Source organism: Oncorhynchus keta, chromosome 37, assembly GCF_023373465.1.
Source record: "Oncorhynchus keta strain PuntledgeMale-10-30-2019 chromosome 37, Oket_V2, whole genome shotgun sequence".
Lineage (NCBI taxonomy): Eukaryota > Metazoa > Chordata > Actinopteri > Salmoniformes > Salmonidae > Oncorhynchus > Oncorhynchus keta.
In genome coordinates, this window is record NC_068457.1 from 8,709,319 (window position 1) to 8,722,898 (window position 13,580).

At 42.4% G+C, this 13,580-nt stretch overlaps 1 protein-coding gene across 5 annotated transcripts in view; it reads right to left on the bottom strand.

The window, feature by feature from the left end:
• Positions 1–304: 304 nt before the first annotated feature.
• LOC118370148 (intersectin-1) overlaps positions 305–13,580 on the bottom strand; it is a 72,201-nt gene continuing 58,925 nt past the window's right edge. For all 5 annotated transcript variants that reach the window (XM_052499064.1, XM_052499067.1, XM_052499066.1 and 2 more), the window contains 12 exons: positions 12,791–12,985; positions 8,910–9,031; positions 8,428–8,534; positions 7,978–8,161; positions 7,483–7,581; positions 6,761–6,928; positions 6,306–6,518; positions 5,735–5,856; positions 5,558–5,640; positions 4,916–4,999; positions 3,158–3,331; positions 305–3,012 (listed from right to left, as the gene is read on the bottom strand). In XM_052499064.1, the coding sequence (XP_052355024.1) occupies positions 2,864–3,012; positions 3,158–3,331; positions 4,916–4,999; positions 5,558–5,640; positions 5,735–5,856; positions 6,306–6,518; positions 6,761–6,928; positions 7,483–7,581; positions 7,978–8,161; positions 8,428–8,534; positions 8,910–9,031; positions 12,791–12,985 (1,700 nt within the window). In that variant the 3' untranslated portion in view covers positions 305–2,863. The remainder of the gene's footprint in view (positions 3,013–3,157; positions 3,332–4,915; positions 5,000–5,557; positions 5,641–5,734; positions 5,857–6,305; positions 6,519–6,760; positions 6,929–7,482; positions 7,582–7,977; positions 8,162–8,427; positions 8,535–8,909; positions 9,032–12,790; positions 12,986–13,580) is intronic.

Sequence of the window (13,580 nt, forward strand, 5' to 3'; positions counted from 1 at the left end):
GGCTATTTCAACGTCTAACTCCGCCAAATCCAGCGAAGTTCTGTTGCCACAAACGTTCCTTGCATAACAAAATTGCGCCCATGCTGAAACACCAGCCCCTTCAAATCGTCAAGGTTACTGCTTTAACATGAATTATACGTTCAATGTACAAACCATTCAGGCACTGACCGAAGTGAACGGTATCCATGAGACCCATTTCATGGAAAAGTCATATACGGCGGTAAACTCCAAAACATTTAAGTATATTTTGTATGAAATAAGTACTTACAAGGTTTGTAAATTAAGGCTAACAACCAGACATACATCAAACTCATTGGTCCAATCTAATTTTATTTTCAACATTTAAAGACAATACACTTCTCATACCTTGATAACAATACATTGTCATCAACATTATTCTACGCTAGTTGTTGTAATATATTACTTATACTCCTTTCAAATATTTCAACATATTCACATACTGTACTTTTTATCAGTTAAGACTTTGCTCATTAAAAAGAAGAGAGACCATCACTGGTTTTAGAGTGAACGTTAAAAGGGCACTACTGTGGGGTAACCGGGAAGGAGTGGCGGTACAGGTCGCACGCTATAATCTAAGTCCTCCAACTTGAATAGAGACCCAGCACAAACCCAAAAGCACTCGAGAATAGTAAGTTAATGTTACTCACTCCCTCCTAGACATACACATAAGGAACACAGGCTCTGCAAACGCAGTTCTCCTTGACCACTCTCACTAACACGGCAGTGGAATTTCACTAGTATTTGTACATTATCTACACGGACACATAGCTGGTAACAACAACAACATACATTAAACTAACATTAGACAAACTATGCTAACATTGTCAGACTTAACAGACTGAAGTCAGTCGTCTCTGCTGCCTTCGGATATCCTTGTACATCTCCTTTCGAACGCGGAACCCAAGATAATGGGAGGGTCGCCATAAAGAACAAAAGAACAGATAAGACCCTATGAAAGATTCAAATGGTCTCATACCTCGGAGTAGATTGCATATTGCAGCAACCTGGAGGCTGATATTTCCCTTTTGTCCGAATGGTCTTAACGTCAATAAATATGTCATACAGTGTTGTTCAACTGAACACAGTGCCACACAAAACAAAAAAAATAATTCCTGTTCTCTTGCAAAGGAAATATATTCATTTGAGACCCACATTGAATTAACCTGAAATGCCTCCTCTTCACAAACAGTTACAGCATTGGCGGAATATGTCCATCATAACAAAGCCTGACCGCAGTCTCCAAAACACCTACAAAATGGCTTTCCAACACATAAATATAGCACTCTATATTAAATGGTGCTTTTTTGCCGTACGAAAAAATTTAATTAAAACAACTAAAATATACATACAAAACGTGAAGATATGAATGCGTTGAAAGTAACAGAATTTTTCGGAACAAGTACAAAAACATTCCTGACATCACCGTATGATTCTTCTAACCATCAAAAAACGAATAATTTTTAGTACATTGCTACTCCATCATCTTGGCCTACGCTGCAAATGTAACTAGAAATCGGCACTCATTTACACATCATTTAGAAAACAGGAAATCTGCTCTTCAATTTCCTTCAAACCGTACAACAATATATTTTGGGCTAAGCCAATTTGATAGCGTGTACTTTCGTACAGTACTTCTGTAATGTTTCAAATACACCCAAACATTTCGTCTGGCCTTTCATTTGAATTTCCAATCTAAAACACAATGCTCAATATGTGGACCATATAAAGATACAGTGTAAAGATTGCTAATAGCTTCATTTTCAGTCTCAGCATACTGTAGTATACTAACACAACAGCTCTTTAATTCCCTAACACATTTTTCCAAAGTGTCTCACCAAACCTTTGAAGGTATATCACAAAGTATAGCTCTCCTCCTCACATTCACTTATGTACTGTACCTGCTTTTGTACCCAGGTCTCAAACAGACGTACACAGAAACGAACAAATAACTCGAAACCTGGGTCACGTTTGAATGAAAGAAATACAAGGGAAGAGGTTCCAGCTAAAACAACCAGGGGAATTATTAGATGGGCTTCAGACAAGCTTTTGAAATTGTCTGACCTGCAATGACATAATAGCCGTATGTTTATAAACATGAACACAGTGTCAAAGGTTATATGGGAGGTTGCCGTATGTTGTCACAGGGATGGCACAACAAGTGTGGTCACCTGGGTGGTGTTCATTTGGCCACACAACGGAAGGCATTTTAAAACGTGTTGCAACGTGAAAAGAAAATTAACGTTTATTATTGGACAAGGGAGTCTCGCCCGGTTTGTCCGTTTTCTTCCGCTTGTTTACTAATGAACACGCCCCAGGTGTTAATGCCACAGGGTGGCTCTTTAAGACATACAATGCACAAGCAATGATCATATGTGTTGTTCAAACATTTCTCCACAGTATATCATGTCTCAAAGGTTCATTGCGTTATAAGACGGCCTTTGAGATTTTAGATTAGCTGTGGAATGCTTCATCATTTTGTTCAATCAAATAATAGTGGAATCATGATATCATATATACACCATAATGATACAAATCATAAAGAGGAGAAAAAAACCCACAACATAATTAAAACCCTTCTGCAGACATTCATTCACACACACACACACACACACACACACACACACACACACACACACACACACACACACACACACACACACACACACACACACACACACACACACGCGAGTGTGGGGCTGGGCCGTTGGGGATTGTCACTAGAGCTTGGTGAGTCTTCGGGCAGGGATAACGGGTTTTGGGGAGGGGGGGGGGTACAGTATATGGGTGTTAGGCTAGGCTGGGTTCGGCTGAGCTGAGCAGGGCTGGGATGAACTGGGATGGGCTAGGGCTCCTCGAAGAGCTGCAGGTCCAGTCGTACGACAATCTCTCCTGTGGGCACCTCGTGGAGCAGCAGCCTCTTGGTGATGGGCCCTTTGGAGCCCTGGTCCTTCTTAATGTCCGCCAGACGGATCTCTGTCCTGCCTAAGAAATCTACAGACAGACAAGTAATGAGGGTTCAATACAAGGTTGTCACACCAAATATTGTGATAGAATATATCGCATGACAGCACACTGAATCAAAAAGGCCGGGTCAATAAAAAGCTGTTTGTGTGTGTGTGTGTGCCCGCAGCCTCACCGTCAGGAGAGAATTGGTCTCTCTCAAACACGGTGACACACAGCACGTCCTGTTCCAGGTCCTTGATGAAGAACTGACAGTTGGAGTTCCACTTGGGGTTGAGCGTGTCCTGCAGGGTCTTGGTGATGTGGCATTGGGAACCCATCGTCACCTCGCAGTACGGGTTGCTCTTACCTGAGAAGAGATCACACCTTAGGGTTGGGAAATTCCACTCACTTTCCCCAGATCCACTGGTTTGAAAGAAATCCCCGTTGAAGAATTCCAAGTTGGAGGATTCCCTCCATGCTTACTCCCTCCTGATTCCTAAACCCTCAAACTGGGATTTCTGGAAAAAACTTTGTCAAGTTACCAGAATTTTACAACCCAATAACAGATTGGCACAGTTGTATAGATGTTTAGAATAGACCAATATGGGTATTCCTCCTCAAAATAGTATTTTAACTTCTCTCGGTAGAGGGCAGCATTCGGAATTTTGGATGAAAAGCATGCCCAAATTAAATGGCTTGCTACTCGGGCCCAGAAGATATGATATGCATATAACTGATAGATTTGGATAGAAAACACTCTAAAGTTTCCAAAAGTGTTAAAATAGTGTCTGTGAGTATAACAGAACTGATTTGGCAGGCGAATACCTGAGAAAAACCCATTCAGGAAGTAGTTTTCTTTTTTGTGTGTAGTTTTCTATTCAATGCCATTACAGTATCCATTGACTTAGGACTCAATTTGCCGTTCCTATGCCTTCCACTAGATGTCAACAGTCTTTAGAAATTGTTTCAGGCTTGTATTCTGAAAAATTATGGAGTAAGAGCAGTCTGAATTAAATAATTAGGGCGTAAGAGCAGTCTGAATGAGTTAGTTTTTTCATGTGCGCGACTGAGAGAGTGCCTTTCTTGTTTACCTTTTATATTGACAACGTTATTGTCCGGTTGAAATATTATCAATTATTTAGGCTAAACACAACCTGAGGATTGAATATAAACATCGTTTCACATGTTTCTATGAACTTTACGGATACAATTGTGATTTTTTTTTGTCAGTCTGTTTTGACTGCGTTTGAGCCTGTGGATTACTGAAGAAAATGCGAACAAAACGGAGGTTTTTGGATATAAAGAGACTTTATCGAACAAAAGGAACATTTATTGAGTAAATTAATGCCTTCTGAGTGCAACCATATGAAGATCATCAAAGGTAAGGGATTCATTTTATCTCTATTTCTGACTTGTGTAACTCTTCTGCTTGGCTGGTTACTGTTTGTAATGATTTGTCTGCTGGGCTATGTTCTCAAATAATCGAAAGGTATGCTTTCGCCGTAAAGCATTTTTAAAATCTGACACCGTGGTTGGATTCACAAGAAGTTAATCTTTAAACCTATGTAAAATATGTTTTGTTTTCAGAATTTTTATAATGAGTATTTCTGTATTTGAATTTGGCGCTCTGCAATCTCATTGGATGTTGGCCTAGAGAGATTAGATCTTCCACATACTTGTGCTCGATTAAGCTGGCTTGGTGAAATGGAACCAATGGAATAGTCCCGAAAGGGCAAACACCACCCATCTGGCACTGCAGGCAGGCTCAAAATACTATTTGAACCCCTACATGTACTGTTAACACTATCATTCTTCTCCCAGTGTATTGAACAGCAATCGACACATGTATTAAAAGGTGGTGTGTCACTCTCTCGTGTCAGAGACACACAGATCAAGTGTTGAGATCAACCTCCGGTCTGAGTGTGGCAGGGGGTCATCTCTAGGGACTTACCGTGGGAGCGGCAGGGCTTCAGCTCGATGCCCTCCACAATGTTTACCATCAGCCGGCCGATGCCCGTGGCCCTCTGTGAGCGAACTGCATTGAGACACACACAAACGTAATGGTCAGACCTAAACGTAATGGTCTGAGACAAACACGCAGCAAAGTCAGAGGAGACAAAGCCAGCATGAAAACACTCAGTGGTCATGAGAGATAGTTTGGTAACACTTTACCTGAAGTTGGTCTTATACCTGTGTACTAACACTGTACATACATTAAAAACCAAAATTGTTGTTAGCTCGTTCTTTGCTTCTTAGTGAAATTAAGCCGTTTTTGTTAAAAGTGGAATAAGTAGTCACTATTCCTCAAGTATAACACAGAAATCGCTCAACTCCACAATTCCCACACTACTATGTAGCAACATGTTCATAAAATGTTACTAGCATAAATACAAGGTTACAAAGTTATACGGGGGTAATAATACAAAGTACTTATATAGGGGTTTATGAAACCCAAAGATGCTTAAAAAAAAGACATTCATATAAAGTGTTACCAACAGTGCTTTTGAGACCATGGTCTGGAAGGGTAGGTGACAAAGCTGTCCCTCCCAAACACAGTGGGCCTACAGAGGAGCAGAGAGACAGACTGTTATACCCAGGTAAGCCTTCTCCCTCTTCTTCTTCTCTGTCTCGATGAAGAGCTCCGAAGCTGCCTTGATCTTCTGCACCCAAGCAGTCCTGCATGAGTCATCACAACAAGGTCAAAAGAAAGCCTTGGCAATGTGTGTGTGTGTGTGTGTCTGTGACTGCATGCATACGTCTGTGTGTGTACCTCTCGTTGATACTCTCGGCCCGGATGGTGTAGACCCTGTCGATGTGGGAGATGTGAAAGATGGGCTCATCTCCCGAGGGATCTGTAGGCAGCTTCACCAACACCTCGTTCAGGAAGATGGGCTGTGGCGGGGGTTAAAGGTCACAACAAGGTCAGAGGTCACAACAAGTTCAGAACTCCTGGGGTGCATCGCAATAATATCTCGTCTCGTTCCTGAAGTGCGCACTCGTTTACTACATCCCATAAATCTAAAAGCACAGGATTGGTGCAGGTTTGGGCTCGAGGGGATTTCCACAATATTTCTTATACAGGTAATTTCCTTTCGAATCAGTGAAGAGAAGTGAACAAATGTACAGGAAGGAGAGATAATTGGGATGTAGCCCTGGTCTTGAACATGCCACAAAAACAGCCATACTACTACTGTACTTGGGGATTTGTACGGCAAATCAGACACCCATATGACCCACTCAAAACCTCATACGATCCAAATTTGGGTCATGTCCCACAAGTTGAGAATTGCTGCCCTATAGGGTGCGGACAATGTGTAGGTTGGGGAGAGGAGAGTACTTACGGTCTTGTACATGCGGTACTGCAGGTGGGACTTGGCACTGAACACCTTGTCGCAGCCCGAGAAGCCCAGGGGCTTGATGATCTGAGTCAGCAGGAGGAAGTCGTTGAATAGAAAGCCATACAGCTCCTTGTTGCTCTTGGCCTTGTAGAGTTTGCCGCTGTGCAGGAACTTGCGCGGGCCCAGGCAGTTGGTCACCGAGTTGAACACGAGTTGCTAAAAAGAAAGTCGTTAAAATAAAAAAGGCCAGGTGATTGAGTTGGGAGTTGAGTCTGTGTTCACGGTGTGGAAATGCGTCAATTGTGTGTATTTTTGTGGAAACAAGTACATGTTCCTGTGTTTTTCATTGTGTTTTATTTGACCTTTATTTAACCAGCCGAGTCAATTAAGATTTTTTCCCTTATTTTATTAATAATGATTTGTGTGTGTGTTTGTGTGTCTGTCTCTGTGTGTATTACCTCAGACAGCCCCTCACACTGGACGTGGGCCTGGATCCACTCCAGCCGGTCAGAGTTCTCCTTCTCCCTGACACCCTCGTTGACCTGGGAGCACAGCTCCTCAGCCTTCTCCAGAGCCTGCTTCAGATGGCTATGGTCCGGGTGAGCCTCCGGAGTATTCTCTAGGATCTGAGCCGTATCACACATAGTTAGTCAATTCCAGTGTGTGTGTGTATCAGTTAAATGTTTTATTTATTTAACCCTTATTCTACCAGGTAGGTTTACTAAGAACACATTCTCATTTACAGCAACAACCCGGGGAATAGTTACATGGGAGAGGAGGGGGATGAATGAGCCAATTCTAAGTTGGGGATGATTAGGTGACCGTGATGGTATGAGGGACAGCATGGGAATTTAGGACACCGGGGTTTAACACCCCTACTCTTATGATAAGTGACATGGGATCTTTAGTGACCACAGAGAGTCAGGACACCTGTTTAATGTCCCATCTGAAAGACAGCACCCTACACAGGGCAGTGGGAATTTTTTTTTTTTAGACCAGAGGAAAGAGTGCCTCCTACTGGCCCTACAACATCACTTCCAGCAGCATCTGGTCTCCCATCTAGGGACCAACCAGGACCAACCCTGCTTAGCTTCAGAGGCTGTGGTCAGGCTTTTCAAATCACATACACTTTATTCAGATGGTGGGAAGAGTGGGTGTGAGAAAACATGTGTGCACATACATTTTTGATGATGAGGGGGTAGCGCGTCACCCTTTGCATGGGTTTGAGGAGGAAGCTGGAGAGGGGCATTCCCTTACAACCTGGGTCCATGGCCAGTCTCTGTAGGGGAGAGGAAATATTATCAGTATCAGATATCAGCGTAGAACCTAATAACACTCACATATGAATATATATACACAGGAATCACAGTCCCAACCTAGTGCTGTGGCTCAGCTACCCTCAAATAAGAAAGTACACTGACGCTAGTAAATCACAGTCTAGTCTTGCGGTGTCAGACATCAGGCGAAGAAACCAAGAACGGCTGGAGTCGAGGCTATTCACAGTCAACCAAACAAGAGGCATGAACAAACCGAATGTGCACGAGACACTAGGGGCCAATAAAATATAAATATCAAACATAGAGCTCTGGTCAAAAGTTGTGCACTATATAGGGAATATGGTGGCATTTCAGATGGTGACGCAGGCAACGCGTTCTTTACGACCTTTCTCCATTACCTTGACAAAGTCCTTGAACTCAGGCACCTCGTCGGTCTTCTGCTGGATGAGCGTGGCTCCGTTGAGCTGGCAGCTGCAGAAGCGGATGTAGGGCTGCATGTGGGGCAGCTGGGCCGTCAGGATGTCTCCAATCATCTTCACCGGCATCCGCTCGCCCGACATCTTCTTCCTAACCCTCAGAGCCCTAGTGATGGGTAACCGGAGGAAGGGGGCAGAAGAGAATGGGACGATTGGTGAGTCTGGCTATAGTTCTGAAGCTGTACAGTATTTGTTTACAAGAATCAATGGCAAAATATAATTACTTTGAAAGTGTACAAATGGATGTACCAATCCCAGATTGCCCCTTTAAGCCACGAGTCATAAGACCCACATGAAATCAGCTGCTATCCACCATATAGCTAGTTAAACTATAGTTATGATAACAGGACCAGAGGTGGCTAGGGAGCGTACTTGAGCAGCTTGATGTTACACATGATGAGCTCCTTCCAGTTGACGAAGATCATGGCCACCTCTTTCTCTGTCAGCAGCTCCGACTCCAGCAGAGGCTTCTGAAAGACCTGGCGAGGAAACGTTGACGCAATATTAACACAAACATTCCGGAAACGTTTGCATGTAATGCAGATAGGGCAGAGTGTGTATGCTTGGACTGCATGTGTGATCATGTTACCAATATATATACACACACACACATTTGAATATGGGGCGGCAGGAAGCCTAATGGTTAGAGTGTTGGGCCAGTAACCGTAAGGCTGCTAGATTGAGTCGCAGAGCTGACAAGGTACAAATCTGTCATTCTGCCCCTGAACAAGGCAGTTAACCCACTGTTCCCCGATAGGCCATCGTTGTAAATAAGAGGTTGTTCATAACTGACTTGCCTAGTTAAAGAAAGGTAAAAAAAAAAAAAAAATGTATATATATATAAATATGGCTACCTCGGTGACGAGCTGCAGGTCATTGACATAGTTCTCCTCGGTGACGATGAGCTCGTGCGTGTAGCCCTGTCTCTTCCTCTCAACGGGGGTCAGCATGTCCAGCAGGTGCAGGTCCGCGCACCCTGTGGAACAGGACAACAGCTTCGATCAGCTCCCCACCAACAGCTCAAATACCAACAGTCAATTAGAAACACAATCTCAATGACCCATCTTTCAAACAAACTTCCACAGAAAGCTAATTGCTGGCTCTTTGGACTTTCTGTCTTCAGAGTTCTAGGCATGTAGACTGACACCTGAACAAGTCATTGAAATAAACAATATACGCCACAAAATACTTCCCTGGAAAAGTATTTCAAAAATGTATTTACAAGGTGTCGGGTAGAAGGATCTTCCCCTCAAAAGCCAGCCAAACATCATACATAAAAATAAAAAGTTGAAAGTATAATTCTTTAGACCCTAGTAATTTACATTTTTCCAGTTATCTATAAAAGGAATTATAAAAGAAATGGTGGTAGGTCTCTTGCGCAAGTAAACAAACCTTTTGATTTTTAAAATCAGTAAATACATACAAAAATACAAGTCCACCGTTGCCATTGAGCTTTTTAATCATTATACACGTCATTTTCTATATTAAAGACGGCATGACACTTAAAAAAAAATGTTTGTATACATTTTTCAATTTGTACATTCATTTCTGATCAAATGCTTCAGGAACCAAGTGTAACGATTACATTTTGGATTTGGTTGTTGATTCCATAACATACCAGAAGCAATTCAGTTTATAGTCAGAGTATTGTATATACCGTAATAGTTAGGATTTTTGTTGTGCTTCTCAAACCCGAGTCAGCAACGGAGTACAAACCCCCTTGAAACTGATGAGTCTCAAAAAGACACATTGGGAAAGTCCAACAAACCAATCATAAAGCAGCAAACACCAATACTGTCACATAGTGGAACCAATAGGAACCAAACGGTTATATTCAAAATTAAAATTTAAAAAAGGCGGCATACAGGAATTCCATCTTTGTGTTTTAGAAGAACAATGAAATGACAATACTGTTGTGACAAAAGCAAACAAGATTGATATGGTACCAGTACAATACTACTGTATGTATATATTGCTTTGAATGGATGATGCCATGCCTTTTCCTTTTGTTTGAGGAGAATAATAATAATAACAATAATAATAATAATAATAGGTTAAGGACATAGCTATATAGCCGTAGAACTTGGCATTCCACTCTGTTACAAGGACTACAAATAAAAAATACCATAGTCTTAGTTTTATCTTAGTTTTCATATGTAAACATTGTTAAAAAGCTATTATCGGGAGGCTATTCATTTCATATTTAGTATGTTCATATTCAGCTGAATCACAGTTCTTTTCAATAGGATTTTCTTCACAAAATAACTGCGGAAAAGGTCAAACTAAATGGACATGTTGCTTCTGAGTTCTACGAATGGCAACTGCATAAAAATAACTTCAGGAGGGAAGGGGAAAAATACAATACAACATAACCATACATATTTAAAACACTATGCATTATAATTGCATTCATTTATAAAAAATAGACTGTCATGGTATAGTGACTGGGGATTTAGTTGTTCAACTTGTGTAGAAATTACACTTCAATAGACATAAATCTAGGAGAAATCACGTAAACCAACTCATGAATACAAAACACCCCATATACTCTGAATAATACATAGTTCTGAGGAGACAAGAATTAACTTACTGAGGATATAACATCCTTACTTACTTGGGGTGTGCCATTCAAATCACACAATTACAAGCCTGTGCATACTGTGTGTGTACCATCCCCACTCCACTTGTGGCGGCTGTGCATTATTTGGTTTGCGTCGATCATAACCCCGTTTCACAAAACGCCACAGCACAAAGTAAACACCCCAGCACCTCCAAACAACAAGACTCATCATAAGAACATTTAGTATGAACATAAAAAAAAACACAGCTAGATGCGAGGGGATAAATGGACAGGTTCAGCCCCGCCCATAGGTTTGACAGACAGCTTCTCTGTCCACTGTATGAGCTGGCTTTGGGGCAGGTGTGGTCTGGATGTAAGCTACAGTAAATGTAATAAGCTCTCCCTCCATCCTATAACGTGACCCATGTGTGTTTCGGTGACCTTTGAACCCCTAGACTAGCCCATTAGACAGGGTGCTCATGATGAACCAATCCCGGGCCCAGTCGGACAACCAACCCACCACCCATTCCCATATAACCCTTCGGTTTGTGCAGATCTGTAAGACGTAAGCAATGTGGTTACAACCGATCCCGTTTCCTTCAGATCTGCAAACTGAAGGGGGAAGGGGCTTGGGGTTGTCTTTCGGGCCAGGCCCCGGTTGTTTGGGGGGGCCCGTCTGATGCTGTGTGTCATGAATAGTGGGTCTTTCTGTGGAGCTGTGGGTCGGATGGGGGAGGGGTTAGTAAAGGAGGGGAGGGAGAAGTTTAACGTCAAAAGGAAGCCATTTGACTCATTAGTAATTTATTTTTTAAATAAATAGACCAAATCCGTGGTGCGCTGATAAAAAAAAGCAGAATGATAAAAGCAGAATGACTAAATCTACCAAAAGAATCAGAGTTCACAGAAAGCCACAAAAGGACCCACTATCCAGTCTCCCATTCATATGATCACTTCCAAGTAGTTATTTTTTTCAATTTCCTAAAAAAAACATTGAAATGTTTCGATTAATAATAAATGTTTAATTTGTTTAAGTAAATTGTTTAAAAGAATAAACGGTGTAGGATAAGGAAGCTGCTTGGCAATTTTGGCGAATGCGTCTAACAGTTCGAATATGCGGCCTGCTCTCTGCAGCTTGACTCTTCTAGCCCACAAGGCCAGGTGGTAATCATGTGGCAGTCACATGATCGGGGTGGCTGCATCTCCCATCATCCCGCGGGGGCAGTGTTTAGGGGATAGTGGGTCTCTTTGAGGACTTTCAAGGCTGAGTGGGAATGGGCAACATATGAGTCCTAGAAAGAGGAGGAGAACACAGCACATAAGCAAAAAACGCAAACCAAAAAACGGAAACAAACCAACAAGACAACAACAAAAGAAAGAAAAATATGCAAATACACGAGCGTGCAGAACTAAATGGACGTCGGTGGCGGACGAGTTTACGAGACGACACACAGCGTGCAGCATAACAGATGAGGTGGAGTCTAACCATGGTACAGTATATGCATGAGGGATGTGGGGGGGGGGCGTCTACAGGACATTGAGGGAGATGTTAGTGAGGAGGGACTGTACATACAGACACACACTTCTATTCAACTGAGGATGGTACATGATCTGAAAGGTCTTCAAAGAGGGGGCCCATAGGTATCAGTATGATCAGTTGACTACAGATTGTACCCTTGTCAAACACTGTCCCATTTGATTAGATTCCAGAGGTTTCCAGGGGTTTTAGTTGAAATGAATTAGGTTTCGAAGAGAGTGAGAGGATACAAGAAAGATCACGTCTATACAAAGCAGGAGTCCACATCAGTGTGTGTGTGTGTGTGTGTGTGTGTGTGTGTGTGTGTGTGTGTGTGTAAGAGAGAGGAAGGAATGTAATCACAGTACTCGTTATCACCCGTATTGGTGTGTGAGTGTGTGGAAGAGAGAGGAAGGAATGTAATCACAGTACTCGTTATGACCCGTGCTGGGTTGTGAGTGTGTGTGTGTGTATGTGACTGACTGACTGTGTGTGTGTGTGTGTGTGTGTGTGTGTGTGTGTGTGTGTGTGTGTGTGTGTGTGTGTGTGTGTGTGTGTGTGTGTGTGTGTGTGTGTGTGTGTGTGAGAGAAAGGGTTCAGTATGTACTCAAACTGCTGGGTGTGACAGAGAGGTGGACTTTAGTAGTAGTGTGTGCACTCACATTGTTGGCTGGGGTCTGTGTCGGTGGTCAGTTTGACGTAGTTGGAGGGGAAGAGGCCCACGGAACCGTTCAGCTCGCCTTTCCACCAATCAGGGTCTTCCCTGCTCAGCACATTGATGATCTGGCCCTTCCCAAAGGGCAGTTCGTCATCATTCTGCGCCATGTAGTCGTACATGCCAATCACCTGACACACTGCTGGAGACACACATACAGATACAAGTGAAGGGTTAGTCATACAACACAAGAGACTTGGGCCCCGTCCACGAGAAAAGGGACAAAAGGCGGTGTTCGATCAAATCTGTGATACTTTGTGGGTAAATTGTTACCGACTGATTGATCTAATAATTATTAGATATTAATGAAGCAAAAAAGGCGATTTGTAGATCAAATCAGTCGGCAATATCGACCAAACCCCCCAAAAACTTGTGTTTAGGATCTGAGAGGATTGGAATGGGTATTATATAGGCCACTATGGAGACAATTCTACGTATAGCTTATCAGAGGGCAAGGTAGAGCTGCTACCAAATTAATTATACCTATCCAATCCCCTCAGATCCACACAGGAGACTAGGGGTGTAGGGGGCTAGGGGTTTACTCCTGGACAGGACATTAAAACACTACTATTAGGCCCACTGCACAACACAGTCCTCTGTTACTAATAATATGACAGAATGTTCTTGTAAAGAATGTTATTATAACACAAAATAATGTAATTATCAAGACTGTTATTTTAACATGAAAGAATGTTCTTGTAAAGAACGTTACTATAACTAGATTTTTTAAAATTTTG